Genomic DNA, 21,592 nt, shown 5'->3' on the forward strand with positions numbered 1-21,592 from the left:
GACACTTGCTACCAGGTTCCAGAGCTCTGAGCTGTCCCTTAGCTCCAGGGGTGGGCCTGTAGCCAAGCCTGGCCAGAGGGGCATCACAGTCCCCAACCAAGCTTATTGATTCAGGGCTGGTCAGATTACCCACCCAGCAGTGGAGATAAGGCATGGCCAGGAGGAGAGAAGGAGAGAGGGGGAGAAAGACAGACCGGGCACACTATATCTCCTCTGTGCAGGCTTTGAGCCTGGGTGAGGTGAGGTAGAAGTCTGTCTATCCATGAGGCTAACACACACAGAGGACATACAGCCAGGAGACGGGGAAAGGCACTGGTCCTGAGAAAGGACCGAGCCACTCCTGTAGAGACCCATCAACCATATGGTGGTAATCCCCTTTCTGCTTTGGGTCAGGCTCCCATAACTTGCAGCAGAAAGGGTCGACACAGATATGCCTCAGCACAAGGCTGCAGCTGCACCAGCATCCCCATGCCCATCCCCCTCAGGGATGCTGTTCCCTGGGCCCTGGGCAAGGAGCCCCGTGACCCACCCAGGAGACAGCAGTATCTTCATTTTAAAGGCATGTAGATTAAGGCCAGTTAGTACTGGAAGTCGGTGCCTCACCAGCATCACCGTGAGGGCTCCCCAGTTGCCCAGGTATATCCTGCAGCCCTTCACCCCCTGAAGCCCCCCACCCCCTGAAGCTCTTATTCGCAGATCCCTTGGCCTGGAGGACCCTTCCAATGCTCTCCCTTCTTTGCTGGTTTGAGAGTCCCATCCCTTCTTCCAAGACCAGCTTACTGTTCCTTGCTGAGCAGGGGACATGTCCCTCTATCCACCCCAGTGCTCCCTGCGGGGGCCTCCATCCATCCCATCTCAGGTGGCAGTCCTGTATGGATGCACCCAGCCTCTGCTCAGACCTGACTTCTCCTGGCACCCCTACCATGTTTGCTGGGTGTCCCATGATTGTGTCTGTGCCCCTCCTGCTCCTTCCTGGGTGGGCAGTCTGGCAGGTCTGGCACTGGCCGGACATGCACTCTGCCTCTCCCTGTACCTACATGTGCCTGGTCCTGGGGCATGGTCCTGGGTCTTCAGAGATCTCCAGACCCCACATACCTAGCAAAATGGTCAGTAAAAGGCAGCAAAACATTCAGGACAATGGGGCTCAGGAGGTGAAATCTCTTGGATGGACATTGATGATTTGGTAGGATGATTGTGCGATTAAAGGTGCATAAATCAAGGTCAGTGGTGACTCACGGAGGAGTGTGGCTCATAGCAAGTGCTCAGCAAAGTCCTTTCAGTCAACAAATATTATCCAAATACCTACTCTGAGCTCACGTCCTGTTGGCCTTTCAAGTCTACATGTGCTCCCCACAGATCAGCTTATTTTTCTAGCTTGGCATGAATGTGGTCAAACTAGAGGCCATGGATCGTGATGGTCTTTTCAACACCAGTCAGGGGTATTGATGAGCCCCTGGCTTAGGGCAAAGATGAGCCCCTCTGACTTAGTATGGTCATGAAGCCTTTCCTACCCGGATGCAGCAGCAGACAGCAAAGCCGTCTACAAAGCCCTCTTTGTGGGGGCGCACACCCCCATTATTCAGCCTTTGGAAAAATGTGGGGCCCTGGCTCTGAGCCTGTTGCAAGAAGACTTGGGAGTGATGTGTGTGGACACTGGGAACAGCTGTCTGCAGACGACCACCCGGCCAGAACCAGCCCCTGCATCAGAGATGCCCTCCTACCTCTAGTCGCGTCCTGTCCACATCTTTGGGCAGTTTCACACGAATTCGATTTGTGACAATGAGGGCGTCATAAGGATAGATCTGTCGGGAGAAGAAAGTATGGGCTCACCCCAGAGAGCAGGCGTGGGCTGGGACCAAAGGCCAACGGAGAGGTACATACTTGCGCGGGCATCGGACATACACATTTCATAGGAAAACACAACAAAAGGAACTTTTAACCTGGGCAGGTGCATCGTGGCGGGAAGTGGTCGGCGTGGCAGCGGGCAGCCCCTCTTACCTTGTATTCTGTAAGACAGAGAGCAGAAGCCACAGGGCGTGGGTTAGACAGTGCGGGAAACTCGTCCCAAAGGTGGAAGCAGGCCCGTCCTGGGGACAGCCCTCCCCACCCCCAGCAGCCTGCCCTGGGGCTCCCGTCCTCGGAGAGTGGATTCTCCAGAGAGAAACGGAGAGCAGGAGGCATGGTCAGGAGGCTGGAGGCCAGACTGGGAGCCGGACACAGTGCTGTGCTCCTTGGGCGTGATACTGTCTCCCTGGTGGTCCGGGCTGCCCTGAGAGCGCTGCCTGCCTCAGTTTACCCACCTGTGGAACGGACATTCCAGGGCAGTTCTGGGGGCATTGCACAGGCTGACAGCCTCGCAGGGTCTGACCGCTTGGGCTCTTACTGTCTTACCTTCTTGACCTAGCTCCTGCTTTTTCGTTACTGAGCTCCGCATGCTAGCTCTTTAAAAGGTTTTTCTGCCAAACTAACAATGTCATGTCAAAAAATAGACCTGTGTGGTTAAAGGGGCCTCTGTGAGCAAGTAGAACCCTCCAGAAAGCAGTACCCCTAGGACCCGGGCCGCAAGCTCTTCCTGGGAGGGAGATCCTGACAAAAGGCCTAGGCGACAGGGGCCAGTCCCCAAACTTCCCAGATGCCACACGACATCCTGACATGCCGGCTCTGAGCCCAGGGACCTGCCACCCCCAGCTGCCCAGCATGAACCAGCCAATGAGCACACGCTCCCCACCATCCTCGGGGTGACAGGGATGAGTGAGCACGGCGCCACGCAGGAGGGGCTCTGAGGCAGCAGAGCCCCCAGTCAGGCACCTGCCATGAGACCGGGGTCCCTTCAGTAACACCGGCCTCCGGGCAAGCAACCTTCCTGGTTTGAAGCCCTGGGAGGCCCACACAGCCAGTAGGAGTGGGAGGCAGGATGTGACCTGAATTCACTCAACTCGGACCCCAGGGGCTTTTGTTGAAATGCTTCCTTCCTTATTGTCGTGAAATGTAACAGTGGGTGTTTGGGTTGGACTCAGTCCTGGTTCAGGACGGCTATTCCAACACACATCCCTCTCCCCGGGGTGACCAGAGTGACAGACAAATCAGGACAGGGTGGGCCATACTCAAGGATGAAGAGAAGGAAGGGGAGCTCCTGAGACAGGGCAGCGGGAGCACCTCAGGTCACATAAGAACAGAGGTACCCGGCTCCTCGAGTGGAAACGAGCCCCCGTGTTCCCCACACTGCACAATGCTCAGAGCCTCCTGCCAGCTGGCCCTGGAGGGGCCCATCTCAGAATGAGGCTTGTGGGAACGTGTAAATGACCCCTGCCCCAGCCAGAGACCCACAGGGGTCCCCGCGTCTTGTACCTCGCGTGCCCCAGCTGGCATCCGGGTCTGCTCCACAAGGGGCCAGATTGGCATTCTGGAAGAGAAAGAGAGAGGGCGGCAGGAGGCAGGTTGCAGGGCCGGGTGGTCGCGCCTTGGTGCTGCCAGGCCCCGGTGGGAGGAGGGTGGGCACCCCAGAGCCTCTGGCACTTCGGCTCTGGAAGGGCCGTGCTGGGGCACACTTGGGGGGTTTGCTCACATGCCTCCTACTGCCTTCTAGGCCAGCACAGACCCTGCGTAGCCCAGCTCTCCTGCCCGCCTTTTGAGCTGCACCCACATGCCTGCTCTCTGCACCCCACGATCCTCTAGGAGTGTGGCTCAGCCCAGTGTGGAGGCCAGCCCGTGGGGACCTCTGTTCCCCTCCAGCTCCCGTGGGCCCCAGCTGCCCAGGGGGGCCCCTCCATACAACCCCTGGACGGAGCCTAGAGTGCCAGGAGCACACCACACAGAGTGGCTGTGCCGGATGATGGCACTCAGGTGGGGAGACTCCGAGGGGACACGGGCCACCATTTCAGGTGCCTGCCTCCCTCGTTCATGGCACTCAGCAGCAGACTGCCATGTCAGTGGGTCTCCACCACCCATGTCAGGAATTCTCTTCTGTTCACCTGGAAAAATCACCCCATAATCCACTAAGGAGGCTCTGGGCCCCAAAAAGCAGGCACTGAGCCCCCGTATCTCCACTCCCAGCTCCTGCGGCTGGAGTGTACACCGCGAATCAAGCTCTGCCACGGCCCACAGGCCCCTGGGGCCGCTAGATGAACCGCGTTCCTTCAGGCCCAGCACCTGCTACGGGGTCTGACCCGGACTCGGAGTTCTGGGCCAGCACTTCTGGGATCGCGTGCAGGGGTCACATAGTCTGAGGGGACAGTAATGTGTCACCCTGGACTGTGCCACTGGGAAAGCGCCACTTCCTTGCAGTAGAGGAGCGACAGGCGAGGAGTGGGCACAGTCCCGGAGAGGGTGCGGGCAGGGGATGAGCCCAAGGAGCCCCCAGCCCAAAGTCCCGCTTCCCAAGCAGGGAAGACGAGGCTGGTGAGTCGGGTGAGCACGTAAGTGGAGGGCTGGAGCCAGTCTCTGTTTAAGTATTTGGTGTTCTGTTCATCACAGATTTTCTTGCATTAACTTGGATTTTAAAAAAACATTACATTAGAACATTATTTACTTTGATTACTGAGCCTTTGGGCAAGTGCCTCACTTGCCTCCCCCAGTCTCAGCCAGGAGTCTTCACCTCCCACCACCCCAACTCTTACAACCATCACAGAATATTTCTCCTTAGGGGTTCTCAAGAACAGTTTTTGAGACATCTCAGGACACCCAGAAGCACCCCCTGGTGCACCTGTCTGGTCTGGGAACCTCTTCCTGCATAAGGCAAGACAAACCTGCCCTCCACTTGCCTTCTCCCACCTGGTCCATCGGTGATGCGGAAGACAGATGCCCCCCTCTAGTGTCCACTGCCCTGCATCACACGCCACTAAAACGCAGGCCACTAGCGCCACCTCGGGCAGTTAGACACTCCCTTTTCTAGCAGTAAAACCAGCTTCCTCTGATCTGCCAGGCTCTCAGCAAGACACAGGCTCCCAGGAGAGAGGGTAGGACATCCTCCAGGTGGAGGGGGCACTAGATCAGTCCAGAGCAGGAAAAGAGCAGTCTGCCCTTGATCCTCTGAGTGCCTGGGATCTTCAAGACCTTTCTGGTGTGAGGGAGGCTTACAATCACTCCTTAACAGGTGGGGTGGCCAGGAGACCCCTACAAAGGCAATGCCAACAGGCCCATCCCTGGCTGATTCCCCTACTGTTCTCAACAGAGGCACCAGAGAATTTAAAAGCAACTAATTATTAACCTCTCCCATTAGTTTGGAGTTTAGTAGGCACCAGCTAACCTACAGACACCTTCTACAGTCTTCATGGCGAGCCTACAAGGTGGGCATGATCATCATCATTTTATGGACAAGGCTCAGAGGGGTTAAGCAATGAGCCCAAGATCACACAGCAAATACTCAGAACTGTAAACATTTTAACCCATGTCTTTTGCGTCTCAAAAATTATACTGGAATAAATTAGTTAGTAGGAGGAATGAAATTGTGGCCACTCATGGCCCATTGTTACGGGCTTAGCAGCTACCAGGGTGGAAGGAAGAAGGGGTAGTGACTTGCCTTTATAACAATTACTCTTGTGGGAGCCACGCGATAGAGCTTATGGGGTTTCACATGTTTTCTGTTATCTGTCTTCACAATGATCTTAAGAGGTAAGGATAATTTCTTTTAAGACACTAAGTAGAGACTCAGGAAATGTAAGAGACTTGTCTGAAGACCTACACCCAGCTGGTGGCAGAGCTGGGATTTGAACTCGGGGCTTGCTGCAGCACTGCTCTTTCCCAGCATTACCATTGGAAAACATTACACTTCTTGAAGATTTTCCTTGCACATAGGTTAAGCATTTTGAAAATGCTTTTTGGACACACGGAAAATCTGATTCAAAAGATATAGATTTTTCTCATATACCGAGTAGAGGGTTTGCTGTTTGCACTTGCTCCATACACTTTTTATTATTTCTTTGTTCACTAGATCCACATGTCTGATTTCAAATGTCATATTCAAATCGCCTACCATCCTGTATTTCATAAGAGTCTCTGGCACTGCCTCACTGCTTGGCGCGCTTAAATGTTCGAATGCTACGCCTGCTTGATAACATGCACCATCACCGACTAGTGTGATGCTATTATTATATATGGCATATATATATGCTATGCTATTATATATTATGCTATTACATATTATGCTATTATAATCTGACAGCCTCTGTCCTCCAACAGGAGAACTCAGTCTGTTCATATTTGCCATCAGGGTTTTTCTGTCGATGACCAGTGGTTGTTCCCTTGAGACACGGGGGGCACATGTAGGGAGCCACGCCCTCCCATCCACAGGCTCGCCTGCAGCAGGTGGCTACTGCCCTATTTATTCCACAGACAGGAGAGCATCACCCATGAGTAGGCTCTGTGGCAGGCTGGTTGTCAGGACATTTTAATGAGCTCTAGGATACAGACTCGTGGCCCCTGTGACAGACCCCTCTCGAAGCAAGAACCAGAAGCCTCTGTCTCCCTCAATGAACCGATTTCCTTCCTTCGATCGGGTGAGAACTACACAGCCAGTCACGTTTGCCTCTTTACCCTGGCTACAAGGAAGCTCGGAGCTAAGCTTCAATGGCTTTGCTCATACAATGTTCTTTTGTTCTGATATATAATTTCTCTTATAGCTTCCTCCTCTGCTCCTTTATGATTTGGTGTTTGTGGGCTTTTGGTCTCAATGAGCCTGAGCTTTTTATTCCACGCCACCTAGAATCCTTTCTGGGAGTAGACACAAATCAAAAGCAACCTAACGAGTGGCTTGTGAGCACTGTAGGCCACAGACAGTGGTGGGTGCCCACGTCCAGGTGCTGAGTGTGGCTGGTCATGATCTGGCCCTCCCATTGGGAAATAGGCATAAAATTACATAAAAGTCTTAGAAAGACTGAGAAAAAAAAAAAAAAACAGGAAAGAACCTTCACAGGGAAAAAGAAGCCCAAGACGAAGTTGCCAATACTATTCAGCAATCTCCCACACAAGCAACGTGAAAAGCTAAAAATCCTCACACGAGGATGCATTCTGCCTTTAACTCCCTCAGCATCTGCAGGACACACGGGCTTCCCATCCTGGAGGCCAGCAGGAGAAACATTCACCGAGGCTCAGCTCTAGATTCTATAAAGCTCGTCTCTGCTCTCACTAGTCCTGGGAGAGGGAGTGAAGACCACATCCATGCTGGAGGGTCTGGGTCAGCTGTTCCCAGCTCTTTTGGGGGCAGAGCTCATGTAGGCTGTGGCCTTCTCTGCAGGTGCTGGGGGGCATCGATCCAAGTCATTCTAGCATGAACCAGGGAGGACATCTCCCCAGAGGCAGAGCATTTCTCCCTCAATTGTCTTCCACATGTTGAGGAAAAGTCCCAGAACATGGCTCAAGGGCTGGTCCAGTCTGTGACTGCCGCCCTCATAGGCCCTTGAGTCACGGAACAGCTGTTCCAGGTGTGCAGAGAACATTCTGGATGGTTTCCCCACCCCCCTTAGGACCGTAACCCTGAACCCAGGGATTTACATCTCCTGGTGCTGTGGGGGTCCTGTGGATGTCCTCCTGCCCCCCGTCCTGTGCTGACCCTGCCATCCACAGAAGATGAAGTGTACAGAAATCCTTAGGAAAAAATTGAGAGAAGCATGCGGCATGCACACCCTGACTCAGACAGTTCCAGAACGGGAAGTGCAGTTAGTGTGGAGGAGGAGGCCTGCTAGAGTCAAATCATGCAGAGGGGCCGGGGCCCAGGACAGACACAACAGCAGGTCAGACAGGGCCCGAGGAAGGCCAAGAAAAGGCCTGTATCAGCCCTGTTCCCAGATGTGTCCCTGTGGCTGGGCCCCCGGATGCAAGATGTGCCCTGGGGGCTGGAGGAGGCTGCTCCCAGTGTTACAAACTTACTGCCCAGACCACTGTAGTGCAACACACAGGGAGCTCCACTTCTGAGCGCCTTCTCCAGGGAAGGCCCCAGTTTTTGACAAATATCCTCAGACAGGGCAGAGGCTGCCTGGGAGGGGGTGTCCTGGGGCCGTGTGTGTAGGGGGGAGACAGGGCCTGGTGCTATCATGCCCACCCTGCCCCAGGGATCCTCACTGAGGATAGTGAAGCTCTGGGAACAGCAACAAAAATGAGCCCAGCCCCTCCATGGGGACAAGTCATGTGCCAAATGATCTGGGCTCACATTCCAATGTCCCAGATTGGGAAAATGGGACTGGGAAGTCCAACCAGCCCTTAGCTGGGACCAGCCAGAGAAAGCCAGCTACAGAGTGTGGGATACAGGAATAATTATAGTGCAAGTGGCAGCATGAGGGGCGACAGTAATAGTCGCAGGTGGTAAGACAGCGATAGTGGTGACAGTCATGAGGGCGGTAACAGGGAGGGGCCGATGCACTCCAGGAGACAAGTGGACCCGTGGCTCATGTGCCTCATGAACTAGCTGCTCCTTTAAGCCCCTTATTAGGCTCTGGGTCACAGAAGAAGGTCGTGGGTCAGGAGGCCTCGAGGGGGTCTGCATACTCCGTGTGCCCCATCTCCCCCTCCCCACCACTGAGGTCTCCTTGGGGGCTGGGGGCTAGGGTTAGACAGGAGGGAGGAGGGCCCCAGTTCCGGGCTGGCCCTGGTCTGCAGAGGCAGCAGCACGGCCCCCAGGTGGGGCAGCAGGCAGGAGCGGCGGGCGAGCAGGGTCCCCGGGCCCCTCCTTCCAGCTGTGTGGTTAAGAAGCTGTGGGCACCACGCTCAGGCTCACGGCAGGTGACGGTTAGTATACCGCGAGCCAGGGAGGGGTCGAGTACCTACCCGGTGGTCCAAGCCATTCTTTCCGTGTCCTGGGAGAGGGTCAGATTTGGAATAGGGGAATCCTGAAACAGACACAGCACAGCTCTGTCACACACGCACACAGGCTCGGCGGGCAGGGGAGGAAGGGCTCGGCCCCGGCCGGAGGGGCCCCTGAAGATCACGCCCTTGCCACAGTCAGGACCTCTGTCCCCAGGGTGCTGGCTGAGGAAGAAGCTGGCCAGGGCGGGATGTCCCCGAGCCCGCCCATGACACCAGGAACACTGTGGCACCCTCTTGCCAACCCTGGCCCGGGTGGGCACCTGTGTTCTCCGACAGCCTCGGGCCTTGGCATCATCTGTCACCCAGGCTGAGCTCCGCATCTGGCAGACCCAGAGAGCTGGGGACATTGTCAGAAAGGGGCCTCGTGTGGGGGTAGGGCTGTGCCATCCTGTGCCAGAGGTGGGGCGAGGGGGCCCACCACCAACCAAAGGTGGCCTGGAAACTTTTCTTTTTTAAATGATGCTGAGCTATTTGCCATTGAGCGATTTTACATTAAAATCCTAATTTACAACTTCGTTTGAAATAAAAAAAAAAAGGGCTGGTCTGAGACCATAGTAACCCCACAGCTGATCCAGCTCTATCGCTCATGTCTCTGGCTTCCCTGTGTGTGCCCTGCATTTGAGATCTCCCAGTTAGCCTCTGCAGTGTGTCTAGAGAGAGAGGCTCAGGAGGAGGACATGTGGCAGGGCCTAGCCCCCTGAAGAGGCAGGACCCCTCCCACCCTGGGGGAATCACCTTTAGGAGGCTTGGCCTTGGTCCCTGGCACCCAGCAGCTCGGCAACAACACACAGGGCCAAATGCCAGCTCCCACCGCAGGAGCCACCAGGCTGCTTATCAGGGCGCAGAGGGGTGGAGCACATCTCTGGGTGTTCACAAGGCCGTGTGTGTTCATGGGACAAAGGACGAAGGACCAGGCCTCCAAAGGTGAGGTGGGGGCCATGCACAGAACTGCCCACCCACCCATTCCAGGGGGCCTCGCTTCTGAGCAAAGGATGCTCAGCCAGATGCCTTTCACCTCCAAGAGGGCTCAGGAACTCTGCGAGAACGGAGAAAAGCCTGCAGGCGATGCCTCAGCCAGGGGAACCTATCCCAGGCATGTGTTTGCCCCCACATGCCCCATGGGAAGGTGCTGGATGTGGGTGAGAAAGGCATTTTGCCATATTAAAGTCAAAAGTCAGGGTTCAAGCTTCTTTTACCAAGGCATTCTCTTGCCGCATGAGATTTTATGTAAACTCTGACATACAAAAGAAAGGGGATGTGGCGATGGACACAGAAGAGCGGCGTGGGGCCAGCCCTGCCATGCCTCTGCCCCTGTTCCTCCCTGCCTCCCCCACACCTCCCATTCTGCAGAAGGGGAACTGAGGCCCAGAGTCGGGGGGCCTGCCCAAGGTCACCCAGCCCTGGGATGAAAGATCAGGCCCCCTGACTCACAGCCCTGAGGTCCCTCCTAATTTACACTCAGAGCCAGGCATACTTGGGGAAGTGAGGCCGTGGGGTTGATCTGAGGGACCCTCCACTGAGACACGGGAGTGCCCGACCAGCCAAAGATGCTAGAGCAGTGGTTCTCAAAGTGAGGTCCCTGACTAGCATCAGGCACGCCTGAAACTGGTTAGAGAGGCAAATTCACAGGGCCCACCCCAGCCCAGAGTTCCGGGGCTGGGGTCCAGCGAGCTGTGGTAGTATGAGCCCTCCAGGCCATTCGGATGGACTCTAAGGTTTGGGCACCACGGCTTTAGGGTCCCGAGAACAGCAGTGCCCTCACCTCCATCCTTCACCTGGAGGCATCACTGTCACAGGGCCCTGTGCTCAGGATGCCACCTGTGGGTCTCCGCATCTGACCACGTCGCAAGAAGTGCAGAGACCCTACTCCCCTGAGGTTACTTTGTTCTCCTGACTTTCTAACAATTGTCCTGGGTATCTCCTCTTCTCTACCTACCTCGAGCGCCCATATCACATCATGTTACAAATTCTGCTGCAAGCATCAAGCAGGATTTCAGAACCTCGTGAAGAGAATAGTCCATGGTATTTGCCCCACATTTTTACCTATTCCGACGTTCTCTCTCCTCTGAAGCCCCATGTCTTCTCACACCATTTCCTTTCTGCTTGGACGACTTCTGCCCACAATTCTTCAAACAACACCTACCAGTGAAAAACACTTAGTCTTCCTTTGAGAATTTCTTCATTCCCCATTCATTCCTGAGGGAGAGGCTCCCCCAGTGTAGAATTCACGTGGACAGCAACCGTCCCTCGGCACGTGGAAGGCATGCCCTTCCTGGCCCCATGGTTTCTGATGAGAAATCTGCTGCCTCCAGGTTGGCTTATCCCCCAGGGAGTCCGTCTTCTGTTGCAGTGGCTTTCAGGATCTGTAGCGGTTCAGTTATCATCCTAACTGGTTTTGGAGTGCATCCCTTTGGACTTGTCCTATTGAGATTCTCATGGTTTTTCGAATCTGTAGGTTTATGTCTTTTGCCACATTTGGGAAATGTTCAGCTATCTTTTTATTTTTTATTTTTATTTATTTTTATTTTTTTATTATTTTTTTTCAGCCATCTTTTTAGATACTTTTCCCCACCCACTCTCTCCTCTCCTTCCAGGACTCTAACGTTACAGATCCTGTCCCATGGACCTCTGAAGCTCCATTCATTTTTTCCTGCTGTTTTCTCTTTGGCGTTCAGACTGGGTCATTTCTGCTGCTCCATCTATGAGATCACAGACTCTCCTTTGCCGTATTCTGCTACACTGTTTCTGAATCCATCTGGTGAATTTTTTATTTTGGTTGTTTTATCTTTCAGTTCTATAGTTTCCATGTGACTCTCTTTTTTGCGGATAACATCTATTTCTTTGGTGAGAATTTCCTGTATTTTCAGTTGTTTCCAGAGAATTTGTACTTGTTTGCTGAAGCATTTTTTCTGGTAGCTGCTCTTAACGGCCTTGTCCAGGAAGCCTGACATCCAATTATGGTCACTGTTCTATCTGTCACTTGTCTTTGCTAATCCAAGTTGTTACCTTCATGGCTCTTGGTGTAGGGAGTAGTCCTCTATTGTCCCCTGGACATTGTGGACATGACATCAGGGGACACCGAATCCTGGTAGAGCCTGCTATTGAAGCAACTGCCACCCTGCTGGGGTTTGGCATATGGGGCCTGGCTTGTCATGGCCTGTGGTTCTGAGGATAAGCTGGTTTTCAGAATGCTTGTCAAAGTGCTCTTCTGGTCTGCCAAGTCAGGCTGGTATTACCAGGACTGTCCATGGGGTGAAACCTGCTTCCCTGGTTGCTCTGTGCTCCAAGGTAGGGGTGGGAGACACCTGCTATGGTGGAGAGGGTCTCCCAGGCACACCTTCCAGGCTAACTTGTGCCTTCCTGCTTCAGATCTACAGGTGTGGCCCAGGGAGGAATATGCCTACAGGTCACCTGGTGCCACTGCACGGGAGGTGGGAGACATGGGTCCTGTGTTTTTCCTCAAGTCCTGGGGTCCCTGGCCACCTGGCTTCTTCTTTCCACCCTTGAGATTTCTGCAATATGTCTGCTGTATTTTTGGGGGGTGGGGGGAGTTGGTTCTACTTAGTGGGGATAAGCAGGGAGAGAGGAGGCTCCACTATCTCCTCACCAGGCTGCCATGTAGACTTGGCCTCTCTGGGGCTAAGATGAGCCATCAGCAGATTTTAGAAGTCCCAGTGACCCATGTGTAGCTGAGGTTGAGAGGCATGTCTTAAAAAGTCCCTCCACACATTCAGAGACTTTACCTGCCCCTCATGGGCCTACGCATGACACAGAATCTCCTTTTACAGGTGAGGAAGCCAAGGCCCAGGGAGAATAAATGGCCCCTATGAGGTCAACCTCTGCTCATAGAGAGGAAAACATGACAGCCTAGGATTCCTGGCATCAGGAATCAGTGATCCCACCTGCACCAGCAGCTCTGCATCCCTGTGGGTTTGCAGGTGTGGGGGTCTTCTGGGCACCTGCATGTCAGACAGCATCAGGTGGCCTCGAGAGGGTGTGCATTAGAAAGAAGGTGTGCATTGGAAAGAACCTGGGATGAGGCGGCAGCTGGCTAACAATGAGTATCATCAGCCCTGTAAGTGCTGGACACACAGCCATCCCTGTGCCATGCTCAGTGCAAACAGGCCCCCCTGCCACCTCCTCTCAAAAGCCCATCTGTGGCAGCCTTGCACTTGGCATTCTGCTGGGACCGCTCTCAGAACCCTGGGCACAATCTCCTTGTGTCTGTACCTCTTCTGAGCTGGCTCATCAGAGGTTAGAGTATCTGCTGGACATGTAAGGAGAGGGCCATTGGGGGTAGACAACCACTCCAAATGCAGCTAGAGATAATCAGCTTGTCACCACCTCTAGGGATGCTCTGATCAGCAAGGCACTTCTCTGGGCAGATCTTTGTCAGTTTTGCCAGGGCCATGACTGTTTTTCCACCAATGCCTGGATAGGACATCTCCATGGTCTCATACAGGTTTGGGTCCAGGAGGGGCTGGAACTTGCCTTCAGCCCCAAGTGACTGAGAATAGGAGGCCCTAGGATGAGCCAAGCTCCAGGCTTCCAGGAGCAAGCAAGTGGGGGCCACTGAAGGCTCACCCCAAACAGGCCTGTGGACTTGACCATGCTCTGCTGTGGCATCCTCCAAGGTGATGGGATGCTGGAGTCATCACATGTGAGCTCCAAAGTCCAGATGCTTCCTGCCAGGAGGACTGAATCATCTCCATTTTTGCAGATGAGGCCATTTTATGCACAGACAAATTTGCTCTTATGCCCAAAGTCACACAGCAAGTGACAAGCTGGGATTCGAGCCCAGGTGGGCCCAGCACTCAGATCCAGCACTCTCTGCTGACCCGTCCTGTGGTCTCATGGACAATGTTGCTGCTTGTGTCAGCAGCAACCACCATCATCCCCTCCACCCCAACAGAAGCAATGTCGTCCCATGAAGGGAGAATGGTGCTGCTCTGGGAAAGCCCAGCTCACCCCGTGCTCTCTCAAGCACTCACTGAGAAGCTGCCACATGCAAATGAGGGAGGCATGGGGCATCCTCCCTGGACCCTGCTCCCCAGGGGCTAACAGTCCACAGAGGAGAAGGGACAGGGAAGGTTATGGATAAAGAGTCCCCCACCCCGGGTAGGGGGAGGGGAGAGAGCATCCAGCTGGGTGGGGGTGTCTCAAGATCCCCAGGCAGACAAGGGGAGCAAAGGGGGTCCTGAAACACTGGCTCCTTTCCATGAGCATCCAATTGCCTGTGGCTTGTGCCCCTGCCCACAAATCAGAGGTCATATCCTTTCTAGTCCCAGAGGGCATTCCTGCTGGAAACAGGGGACACAGGGAATTTTGCTAAAAGCAGGGTCTTCAGCCAAACCCCATCAAATGGTGGTAGGCCTTGCCCATGGGGGCCCTGCTCTCGCAGCTGGGGTGGTCTCTACAATGAAGAGCCAACAGTGTTCTCTGGGCAAGGGTCCCCTCCTGATGTCTGCAGTGCCCCCTGCTTTCTCTGGGGGCTGGCCAGCAGCAGGGGCAGAGAGCAGTCGGTCCATCTACCTTGAGGCCACACCCTCCCTAGCACCCCCTGTACCAGGTGACCTAAACACCTGCTGGATGCCAGGTGGCTGTCCCTCCACCCTGCCCCAAGCCCCTAGCCCTGGCTCTCTCAATCCCTGGTAGCTCCCCTGGGTCCCCTCCTGCCCCAACACGACATAGCACTTTGCCCACCTGCTTCCCCACCAGCTCACTCTGTCTCTCCCCCTTTCCTCCAGTGTTTGGAGGACACAGGAAATGGGAGGAGGACCACCCCACCTGAACTGGGAGTGGACCCGAAGAATCACACCTTCTTTGGGCCTCAGAGCCTTTGAAGAAAGTAATGCAAGCTCAGGAACCTGCTTATCAGGCAAGAAGTCCTGGGTTTCAGGTTATGCATTTGCATCTGGGAGCTGAGGACCCACAGGGACTCTGCTCCCAGCCCATCCGTCCACCTCCGGGCAGCTCAGCCTGGACGTCCAGGCTTCTGACTCCACATGAAGAACCACCTTGTTCTTTCCTTATCTCTGCATAAAGGTGCATCCATCTACCTGAGCCAGAACTACCCCCATGCCATTCCTGATTCTGTCCCTCATGTGCACACCTAACGCTCACACGTGGTCCTGCCATTCAGACCACTCAAGGTGCCTCTCTGCTGCTTACATGGACACCCCAACCCCTTGTGCTGGGCCAGCAGCCTCCAGTTTGTCCTCTGTGAAGTGGCCCATCCTTGTTTTAAATATGCACAATGGACTGCCTCACCTCCCTGCTCACAGCCCTACATTGCGGACCCATTCCCTAGCAGACACGGCAGCTTCCCAGCATCCTACACGGACCAGCTCAGCTAGTCCCTCCTCTGCCACCCCCACTGACTTCCTATTTCCCAAATGGCCACCCTGCCTCTTGCCTTGGCATGCTTGTACGTGCTGTTCGTGCTGTTTAGAACACCCCCCACCCAGCACCCAGCAGGATTCCCACTCCTAGGACATTCCCCCAAGATCCTCCTCCCCACAGGGCAACCCCTCAGGACACTCTCCTCATAGGACCCTCTCCCCGAGGACACTCCCCTGAGACACCCCTTTAAGATACCTCTCCCTAGCACAGCCCCCCAGGACACCTTCCCCATAGGAACCCCCCGGGACATGCGCCTAGGACAACTCCCTAGGACACCCTCCCAAGTCACTGTCCCCCAATCTGGATGATGGCAATCCCCTCATACAGTCTTTCACGCCCCCACTCAGGCCTACCAAAACCTCCATCAGACGAGGTCAGGGCTCTGTGGGGATTCCTCCAGGATCACATCTCCATTTGCATGCTAGGCTGGAGTCCTCCCCAGGTGACCAAGTCCTCCGTGGCCCTGCACGTCGCAGCCTTCACCCCTCCCACATAGCCCCCTTGCTGTCCCACAAACCCACTCGGCTTCCCGCAAGCACCCTCACTGTTGGAGCCTACATCCCCTTTGAGTCTTGCTCAGATATGGGCTTCCCCACCCCGAGTGCCCCAGCTCCTCCTGGCCTCCTTACCTGCACAGCACTGATGCACACTTTGTAACATTGTTCTGGTCTCAGTCCCCTCCCCACTAGCATGCTGGCTCCTGGGGCCAGGAGTGTCATCTATGTGGGCCTCTCCTCTACCCCCAGCACCCACCACAGTGCTGGAATACAGCAGGTGCTCAGGAAGTATTTGTGGAAGGCTAGGCCTCGTCCTGCCTGTCATAAACAAGGAGATGGCACTGGTGTGCTTCAGTACTGATGTTTGTGGATTCTATCCCTGGGGCCACGGGCACACCTAGGCCAGGCACGCTGCTGTCCACGGGGCATTCTCACCACAAGATCGGCACGCAGCAAATCATGGTGCCTCATTCTCTGGCTCATGGACTAGGAAATGCGGGAATGAGTGTTGTTACCACTTCAGAGGAATGACAGGTGACAGGAAAAAGGTCAATTTCTGACCGAGCCTCTAGCCCTCTTCTCTCCTGTTCACGGAAATCTCACACCCGGTGGGTCGCTGGAAGGGAGCCCGGCCCCAGACCAGGGCCCTGGCAGTGGTGGGCAGCAGGTGAAGACAAGCATGTCTCATCAAACACAGGACCCCACAGGGCGGGACACACAGAAGGTGACACAAAAGCCAAAGCCACGGGACCACCATCTGTGCTGCCTCAGGCTCCCTCCTCCAATCTGCTCATGTGCTGGGGCCTCAGGAGGGACCTGCATCTTCAGAAACGCTGGGTTCTCTTTCTAGGGGTCCCCTGGGTGGGGTCCCCAGCCCTCTGTGCCTTTGTCTTATGGGAGAGGAGGCCTACGTCACCTTGTGTTCTTCTGAGGACGATGAGTGTCATCCTGTAAAGCTCAAGACCCTCTTCATATAACAAAAACTCAACACCATCCCCTCCCTGTGTGGAAATCAGGTTCGCTGGTAGCACAGCATACCACACACACTGTCCAGGTGAGGCAGGAGGTGTAGAATAAAGGAAAATACAAGTAACTATAATACAACATGGACTTCACTGAGGCCCTCTTTGGCGGAGGTGGCAGTGTCCAAAAGACGAGTGTCTTGTCACTGCTGCTTAGTCATCTGCATCTCTGCTGGGGAATGGGGCCTGGGCCACACTCACCTCTGCCTCTCTGCTGCCTAGCACCATGTCCAGCACATAGTAGGTGCTCAATAAATGTTTGGTGGAGGGATGGATGAATGACTGAATGATGAGTTCAGTGTTGGGTGAGATGTGCTGATGGTGTCATGAGTGGGATGAGTTGTGCCCTCGCTCCATTAGCCCACGGAGGCCCCGGGCGGGTGGTGGCGGGATATGCACGTGTGCTTGCTCCCGTTGGCGTCTCTGCCTCTCTTAGCTCCCTGCGTGCTTCTCCGGGGCAGGGGCTGCTCTTGTCTTCTCGGTGTCCCCCTTGGCGCCCAACACAGCGTCTGGCACAGAGTGGGTGCTCAATAAATACCCGTTGAATTTAATGCATCTCAATTCAACAAACATTTATTGAGCGTCCACTGTGTTGAGTGTCACAATCCTACCTTCCTTGGGCGCGCTACAGATGGATGTCCCAGGGATGCGGGTGGGCGTGCCTTGCTGTGTGCAAATGCTCTGTGCAATCACAGTTCTTTCCAAATGGAACTGGTGTCTAGGGAATCGCTTTGGGAGCTACTTGGGGGGAATCAAAGGAGCCCCGAGAAAGGAGGGGACATCCCCCTCAGTTATGAGCACTGCCCATCCTGCCCCAATTTCTCAATAGGCTAGCACATAGCAAGGCACGCTTGATGTAGGCATGACCAGTAGCCTACGTCCTGGCTGCTATTCCCATGCACATCAGGAAACAAGGCAACGTCTTCAGGATGGAAGTAAAGGCACAGTTGTAGCAGTTGCACAGTGGGTTTCTCACTCAGAGGAACCGGCATCAGAACACCGTAGAAAGCGAAGGAATGACAGAACCATCATAATCATCTTAAGCATCAGTGAAGGGAAGGCCACGTGCACACACACGTACACCCACACACATACAGGCATGCACACACATATACATGTATACCCACACACATACACACGCATATACACGCATACATATACACGTTTCTACTTTGGAGAAGATTCCTTTGGAGGAATCTCCCCAGTTAGAGCGTGGATTCTGACACAGGTGCGGTACTTCCCGCAGGCCAGGTGCAGCGCTTCCTACAGGCCAGGTGCACCCTGAAGGGGAAGCACCAGTGTCCCCACCTGTGGTTGCCCTAGCTGCTAGTGACAGGAAGACAACAGTGATGGGGAGAGGACGAGCTGAAACAAGACCTTGCAGGTGTGTGACTGGCCAGTCAAAACAGTGCACACAGCCTGTGGTCCCCATGGGGAAGGGGTGTCCTCCCACCTATGAGACTCCTAGGACAGCCCTGGAGCACCCTGTCCCAGCATGTGCGGGCAAGGAGGCAGTGCACCAGGGTGAAGGCAGCACGCAAAGGTGACAGGGAGGGTGAGCAGCACAGGGAGGCCCCCTCCTGGGCAGGCTTCTCCCAATGTGGTGCCCCTTCCTCCCTCAGATGGGCTGCAAACAGAAGTGGGGATATCTGCGTCAGCAGGAGGTGGGGGCCTAGCACCACCCAGCAAGGGGAGGATAGGAAGCCATAAAAGGCCACCCTCAGGTCCCCAGACACTGGCTTCCTGAGAGCTCCTGGGCCTCGTGGGTCACACCATGACACCCCACAGGTGCAGAAGGGCAGCCGGTGTGCTGTGGTGCCGGCACAACAGGAGCCCATCACCTTCCAATACAACTGCCAGTAGGAGAAAGGGAACACAGAGCAGCAAGGCCCACGGTCTAGGCCGGTGGCCAAGGGCCCGTGTGCAAGTCCTATGGTGTCCAGGCCAGTGGGTGCCTGGGAGAAGAGAGGGGCTGGTGGCCGTGCTGCAGCTGCCTGGCTGGTCTGTGCCATGACCGGCCCTGCCTGCAGGTGGGATGAGCAGCCTGCCGCGTCCTTTCCAGATCTGCCCCAGGAGGAGCACACCACCACCTCGGAAGAGTCACTCTGGGGGACTTTCTGACGCAGCCTTCCCGTGGTGACATCCACCCCCTGTGCCAGCCCAGAGAGCCCCACATGGGCTGGACCCCAGGCAGGGCTGGAGGCACAAGGGCTCACAGAGGTCTGCTTACAAAGATCAGACACAGAACAATGCACCTTTGCTTTGCTTTGAGCTCTTCTTTGACAAATGGCAATGCCCGGGCTTCTTCACCCCTTCCTCCTCCCACAGAATACTTTCATTTGTAGGACAGGTTACAGTTCATAGTCATGAGGATGAGGATGATGATGACAGTCTGTTTGCTGAGCATCTACTATGGGCCAGGCAGAGTGCTGGCTGCGTACCTGTGTCACCTCCTCTGGTCTCTACTGACCTGGCCAAGCAGACAGGGGAAACTGAGGTCCAGCAGTGGGGGAGCAGCCCGGGGTCCTGTGGCTCATCAGTGATGAACCCGGATCGGAGCTCAGGCCTGTCCCCCGGCCAAGCCAGCATCTGTGCTCCACCTTCTCACACCCATCTCCACCCTCTGCATCCAAGCTAAGACTCACGCTTGTCCACAGGAGACCACTCTCTGGGACCCAAAGATGACATCCAGGTCCCCTGAGGGCATCACACCATAGCCGGCTTTTCCCCTACAATTTACAGCCTCTATAAATAGAGAACATGATGTGGAGCATTGTCCTACATCTGGAAATCACTCCTAATTCAGCCCTCCTGACCCCAGAGTCAGGCTGCCGTCACTGGTTCCTGTGCTCCCTGCAGATGGGAAGGCCCCACTCCCCGGGTCCTTGCTCAGGATGAGCGCCGGATGGCAGTGCCCTGTCATCGACTCCCAGTCTGGACTCACCCACCTGGACCATGCTTACATCAGCTCTGGAGGGAAACGGGCCCTCAGCTTCCAGCCTGGTAGCCCGGGAGGCCTTCTTTGCAAGAAAACTCAGGAGCCTGATTTGTCCAGGAGACACCGGCACACCCACTGGCTGCAAGCTAGCTAATGATGTCCAAGGGACCCCAAACAGAAGAGGGTCCTCTCTCCTAACTGGGTCTGCTCTTATATTTCTTAACGAGCAAGGCTTAGTTAGGTCTGGGGGATGGGTTTCAAATTGTGGGGCCCTTCTGCTGTGAGGCCTTTCATGCCATGTTTACAGTGCCTTGCTCAAAAGAACCACTCACGTGAGTAAAAGTTGTCCCCTTGCATTGTTTGGAGAGGGTCTCTATCGGTCCCGCTACTGTGGGACAAAGACTGGCTGTCTAGGTCTGGAGAGTTAGTCCTACTGTCTGCATCCCCCTTGAGAATCAGCCAGCTGGTCTTCTGCTGGGGGGGGAAAGAAAAAGCCACATGAATTCCGAGGCCCTCCGCGATGACACTGCCCTGTCGCACAGGTCAGGATGGCCAGGGGCCCAACCGGCTCCTCCTGGGGGCGCCCTGGGGAGCCAAGCATGCACTCTCTCCACACACACCTCCCTCCCTTAAGGACAAGCCAAGGGGCCTTGCCCTGGAGCCAGGGTGCAATGCAAGACTCAGCCCGGGGACCAAACCCTGCACCCTGCTTGCAGCCTGCTTTTTGGAGATGATGTGCTGCAGCCTGGTGCACCCCCTCCAGCAGAGCCACCCAGCCCCCAGAGCCTCACTCTTTACCCTCGGACCCTTTACAGGGAACCTCTGCCTAGCCTGGTCTCGAGCCAGCACCCCAGATGCCCCCGCATTGCACTTGGATTAATTCTCCTTTTTTTTCAGACATCTCCTTGGTGCCAAGAGCCATAACCCGGTTACACAGGTACGGAACATGACTTTGGCAGGAGGTGTGCTAGTCTCAGGCTGGCGGGGGCCACCTCTGAAATCTGGTCCCTGCCACGTGTAGCCTCATGGGGCCCTGTGGAGCAGAACGCAAGAGAGGGATCCTGAGGTCCCGGCTGGGGACTCCCACAGAACCACACTGCCTCTGGGTGAGGCTGCTCTCAACCAGACCTGCCCCCGCATTACCTTCCTGTTATCTTGCTCGAAAATTCTGTCCTCTCCATCCGGTCGCCTGACGGCTGGAAGGGAAGAGGCGGCTTGTCAAGGAGATACACCGTCTAGCCTGGGCTCCCCCGCCAAGTACCCACTTCACATTATGTCAGAAACAGAAAGGAATCAAGCCGAGGACAACAGTATGAGAGCCTTTGCAGTGCCAGGGAGCGGGACACACTGGAGAATCCTCCCATGGGGGTGGGGGAGACCCCACGGGCCTTCACATGTGATGGTTCTTCAAACCAAGAGCAAGTGTGCGAAGTGACGTGGTCTGGAAACTCCAGCCAAGCCCCCATTCCTGAGATCAAGCCATGTTTTTAGATGCAGCCACTTGGCATTTTGAAGAACACACACTCTAATTCCTGGCTTAACCCCAAAGTGACAGGAGGGTTTGGCCAACCAGGGCCTATTGTGTCCCACTCAGCCGGGCGCTTCATGGGCACTCCTGCTTATCCCCACACCACCCCTTTCACAGATCGGGAGACTGAAGCTCAGAGACACGGCATGCCTTGCTCAAGACCATGCATCGGGGGTGGCAGAGGCTGACATTTGAACCCAGGTGGTCTGTCTCCGAGGTCCTCCTTCTGCCCCCCTCACTGTCTGCTGCCCACAAAACACAGACGGCCAGTGAGTTCTGCTGCTGGAGAAAGCCCATGAAGCGGGGCAAAGGAGGTACAACATACGACCAGAGGTGACCTCAGTGGACCAGATCAAGCACAAGTTCACTTTGCCGCAGCATATCTACCAGGAACACCATCTAGAGCTGA

General features: G+C 55.2%; 1 protein-coding gene across 29 annotated transcripts in view; it reads right to left on the bottom strand.

Moving 5' to 3' along the window:
• ABLIM2 (actin binding LIM protein family member 2) overlaps nt 1-21,592 on the bottom strand; it is a 141,677-nt gene that overhangs the window by 11,385 nt on the left and 108,700 nt on the right. For 11 of the 29 annotated variants that reach the window (XM_041752280.1, XM_041752292.1, XM_041752284.1 and 8 more), the window contains 6 exons: nt 20,799-20,851; nt 19,988-20,129; nt 8,758-8,819; nt 3,349-3,403; nt 1,999-2,006; nt 1,722-1,802 (listed from right to left, as the gene is read on the bottom strand). In XM_041752280.1, coding sequence (XP_041608214.1) covers nt 1,722-1,802; nt 1,999-2,006; nt 3,349-3,403; nt 8,758-8,819; nt 19,988-20,129; nt 20,799-20,851 — 401 coding nt within the window. Of the gene's footprint in view, nt 1-1,721; nt 1,803-1,998; nt 2,007-3,348; nt 3,404-8,757; nt 8,820-19,970; nt 20,130-20,798; nt 20,852-21,592 lie in introns of those variants that run through there. The other 18 variants (XM_041752303.1, XM_041752295.1, XM_041752291.1 and 15 more) reach the window with 6 other exon arrangements.

Source organism: Vulpes lagopus, chromosome 4, assembly GCF_018345385.1.
Source record: "Vulpes lagopus strain Blue_001 chromosome 4, ASM1834538v1, whole genome shotgun sequence".
In the NCBI taxonomy this organism is placed as follows: Eukaryota; Metazoa; Chordata; class Mammalia; order Carnivora; family Canidae; genus Vulpes; species Vulpes lagopus.